General features: G+C 49.9%; 1 protein-coding gene across 1 annotated transcript; it reads left to right on the top strand.

The window, feature by feature from the left end:
- Window positions 1–2102: 2102 nt before the first annotated feature.
- On the top strand, window positions 2103–4187 carry LOC123099946 (guanylate kinase 2, chloroplastic/mitochondrial). Its single transcript, XM_044521961.1, has 4 exons — window positions 2103–2387; window positions 2481–2612; window positions 2711–2902; window positions 3554–4187. Exons 1-4 carry the CDS (start codon window positions 2193–2195, stop codon window positions 3890–3892), a joined length of 858 nt encoding a protein of 285 aa, XP_044377896.1. The 5' UTR covers window positions 2103–2192; the 3' UTR covers window positions 3893–4187.
- Window positions 4188–4515: the final 328 nt, after the last annotated feature.

Below are 4515 nucleotides of genomic sequence, written 5' to 3'. Positions count from 1 at the left end.
TTCTTCTTCTCCCTCCTCCTCTTCCTCCCTCCTCCTCCTTCTACTCTTCTTCTTCTTCTAAACTAAAACTAAAACTAATCTAAAATAAACTAAACTAAAATAAACTAAAACTAAACTGAAACTAAAACTAAAACTAAACTAAAAGAAACTAAAAAAGCCTAAACTAAAAAAAGGGGGAAGAACTCACCTGCAGGGGATCGCCGGTGGAGGAGGCGCGGGGCGGCCGATGGATGGGAGGGCGGCCGCTGGAGGAGGCGGCGGCTCGGTGGAGGGCGAGGCCGGACAGCGGCGGGACGGGGCGGAGGGAGACGCAGGGGAGGGGGCGGGGCGGCTGGACGGCCGCGGCGCGGCTGGACGACATGGAAGGGGCGGCGGGGGCGCGTTGGAGGTCGGGGCGCCGCAGGGGAGGGGTGCGAGGCGACAGGGCGAGGGGCGACGGGGCAAGGGGGTGGCGGCTGGTCGTCGGGGAGAGAGGACGAGGGAGAGAGAGAGAGGCGGCCGGGTGGGGCTCGGCCCGTTAGTTAGGTCAACTCTTTGCCGTCCGCCCTCCTTTGTCGTCCGCTTTTTTGCTCTTTGCCGTCTGCTAGCAGACGGCAAAGAGGGGGGGGGGGCGTTAGGTTTTTTCTATGCAACTCGTTAGTGGGGCCCACCTCTCTCTTTGCGGTCCGCCAGCTGACGGCAAATGGTTGACGACAAAGACCTTCTTTGTCATCAGCCAGTTCTTTGCCGTCCGTTTTCTGTAAGCGGACGGCAAAGACCTTCTTTGCCATCAGCCAGCAGACGACAAAGAAAAAGCAGACGGCAAATCCAACCAGCAAAAGTTACAAAATACAACTCAACTAGAAAGTCTCGGAATAGAGGCGGAGCTAGCAGCATGCAGAGAAGGCTTGGAGTTGGCCTTGCACCGATCTAACCTACCTATTCTGGTTGAGTTGGATAGCGCGGAGGCGGTGTCGATGAGTATAGCGCGCGAGATGGATAGAACGTCACATCGTGCACTTATAGAGGAGATTCGTAGGTTGGCTGGAAGCGATGCTAGGGAGATCTCTTTTACTCTTTGTAGCCGTCCGCAGAACAAGATTAGTCATGAGCTGGTCGCCTATGGCCGTAGCACTCCGCGCACAACAGTCTGGCTTACTGCCGGGATGGACTTTGTTGTAAACCTGGCTCTCGCCGAGAAGCCTCCTTGAGCAATGGGAATTCCTTTTCCCCGCAAAAAAAGAAGAAGAAAGTCTCAGAATACATTACGCAGAGATCTAAGCATAAAACTTCATGGGTAGTTATACTTACAATTTTATCAATTTTGTTAATCTATAAGCGAACGAGTCACACTATGGAAGTTGTACTTCCTTCAATCCATATCAATTGTTGTTATCTACATATTAGATCTAGAAATTGATAGTTGTCGAGTTGCAAATCTTCGACTAGTCCCTCTGGGTACCCAAGTTTGAAGACCCCCCTCCTTCCCCCCCCCCCCCCCCCCCCAAAAAAAGCCCCCTTGCCCCTGTCGATCCCGCGAGCGGCGATAGGTGAGCCCTAGCTCGACCTGGCCCTCATGCCTCCCTTGCATCTCCTTGGGCGCGGCTGCTGGTTGGCGGTGGCGGCAGCATGGCCATTCCCCCTCCCTCGGCTGGTGGGTCGCAACGCGGGTGGCAGCAAGTTGATGAGGGTGTAATGCGTGCGTGGGGCGCGGTGATAGGGAGGCGCTCGGCTACGCTGAGGGAGGGAGGGTGGCGAAGCGGCGGTGGTTGCACGAGAGGTCTGCGGGATGGTGGTGGCGTGCTAGCTGCGGCGGGGCGGCTTGGGTGGAATCTGGTGACTCGACGTCCGTGGGCGGCATGGGAGGAGGGGTGGTGGAGCGGCGACGGCGACGAAGATTGAAGGGGGCTCTGCCTTGATACGGTGTCGAGTTTGCTGCGTCGGGTACCTTTTCATGGACCAATAGAGTACTGTGTTTGGTTCGAATCCATGCAGACGATTTGAGGGTTAGCATTAGAGATGCCCTGATGTCACACTAGTATACACGCGCTTGCCCTCACGAACATAATGATCTGACTAACACGAATCTCATCGGTCGCTGCCGTCAAAACCCCTCAAACCCTCTCCTCCTTCGTCTCCCTTTCCAATCCAGCAATCCCCACATCCTCCGCCCCTCTCCGCACCCCCCTTCCTCTCGTCGCGCAACCTTCCCGATGCTTCTCTCCCGGCGGTTCTCCTCCGCCCTCGCTCGTTCCGCCTTCCTTGCGAGATGCCCCCTTCCACCCCGGGCCCCTCCGCCCCCTCGCCCCCTGCCACGCCGCCTCATGTCCTCCTCCTCCTCTGGGTGGCACCACTCTTCCCGTCTCCCGCCGCCGCCTCCTCCGCCGCCTCCGTCCTTCTCCGACAAGGTATTGATCTGATTCCATGTTCCCGTGGCTGTCAGATTTCTCTCACCTCCACCTAAAGCTTATTGAGGTGTTTGTTGTGATATGGCATTGTAGGATCAGCTGTTCCGGGGGCTGGAGGCGGCGTTGGGCACCACGTTTAGCTCCGAGCCGCTGGCGCCGCCGCCGGAGCCGATGATCCTCGTCATCAGTGGCCCGAGCGGTGTCGGGAAGGATGCAGTCATCAAGGTGATGCCGCGCAACCCCTACCCTTCTTGTAATGCGGCCTTGGTGTTTGTTTGGTTGCGTGTTCGGCTTTAAAATGTCGGGTTTGAATTGTTCACCAGAGGCTGCAAGAGGAGAGGGAAGAGATCCATTTTGTTGTTACCGCGACGAGCAGGGCAATTCGGCCGGGTGAAGTTGATGGGAAGGACTATCACTTTGTCACCAAGGAGGCGTTCCTAACCATGATTGAAAGGGAGGAGTTGCTTGAGTACGCGCTTGTTTATGGGGAATACAAGGGGATTCCCAAGCAGCAGGTGTGCTACTTCACCTTTTCTACATTGTATCTAAACCAGTCTTGTTCTATATCTCTGTCAATCAATTTAGTTTACTACTAGAACAAGAAGGCTGCTCATATTCGTCTTACAGAAACCAGAATTGTCCAGCATCTGTTGTTGGGTTGATGACCAAAGTATAATATGAATTGTCTGCAAACACATGTTTGGTTGATTGCATGAAAATTATATAGATATAAGCTTATAACGTTTGCAAATATTTACAGCCGTGTAAACGGTATCAGCAATTATGCTGTATATTTATAGCTGTGACACAGCTTCAACCATAGTGTAGATTGTCGAACCTACTGATGCCAATTCTCAGCTGTAGGCACATATTTTTTGCTTGTGTTTCTTCTCCAGTTCCTTGTACTATTGTGTGATAACTGCACACCATATATCATTTGGTTACTTGTCCTGTTTGTTTGTGATGGTAAGGTTTAAGTAATAGAAATGCTCTAGACAGTGGAATACTAGTTTTCCTATCAAAATGTCGCCAAACCCAACTTCACAACACAAACATTTTAAGCTAAAGGGCACATGAAACTCAATTTGATCATATCAGTTTTATGACTAGCAAAGTTCATAGAACCATCTGGCTTAAGTACTCATATTTAGTACTTTGACATGCAGATCCGTGATTACATGGCCAAAGGACATGACATTGTCTTGAGAGTCGACATTCAAGGAGCAGCAACTTTGAGAGAGATACTTGGCGAATCTGCAATTTTCATCTTTTTAGTTGCAGAGAGCGAGGAGGCACTTGTCAAAAGGCTCATTCAACGTAAAACTGAAACTACAGACATGCTTCTTGTCAGAATTGCAACAGCCAGAGAGGAGGTGAGGCGGATGAAATATTTTGACTACGTTGTAGTCAATGCTGAAGGGAAGCTTGAGGATGCTGTTAAACAGGTTGAGTCTATCATTGATGCTGAGAAGGCAAAAGTCCAAAAGCGTAATGTCAAGATCTAGTTAAGGCTCATATGTCCATAACTGTCACTTTGATCAGTACAAGTTCGATCTAGTGCGATGAAATTAGGATTGACAGATTTGACTGACTTTGCTTGCAACAGTAGCCAGAAAGTTCAGCACAGTGCCAAGTCATGAGGGCTTTACATACTGAGATATCCTGGAGAGTTAACTTTCGCACAATGCTGAAGGGCAATGTACTCGATCTTTGCTGGGATGTATATTCAATTAACATTCTCGTTCAAACATTCCTGGCTAAAAATTTGCCTTTCTTAATAATTTTCAGTTTGTACTTTTAGAAGAACCCTGTAAAACTGCACCAAACATCTATTCCCTCCGTCCCATAATGTGAGATCTTATTGCATCCAATATACTCGCTTGGATGCCATAAGATCTTATATTATGAGACAGAGGGAGTATTTGATGCGCTTGATTTATAATAAGCTTTATTGATGAAACTAGGCTTTTTTTCTTCTTGTATATAGAAATAGAACATAGAAAAGTTTTGTCCTGTGGTTGAACTACAGGCTAGGGACTGTTTGGTTCTAGGCCTTGTAATGCACATTTTGTCACACATTATTTGCCAAACTTAGCTAAGGTTAGTTCAATAAAATTGGAGCTACAAG

Source organism: Triticum aestivum, chromosome 4D (genome assembly GCF_018294505.1).
Source record: "Triticum aestivum cultivar Chinese Spring chromosome 4D, IWGSC CS RefSeq v2.1, whole genome shotgun sequence".
NCBI classification, from domain to species: domain Eukaryota; kingdom Viridiplantae; phylum Streptophyta; class Magnoliopsida; order Poales; family Poaceae; genus Triticum; species Triticum aestivum.
The sequence above is the reverse complement of the archived record's forward strand: the minus strand, read 5'-3'. Positions and strand labels throughout refer to the sequence as shown.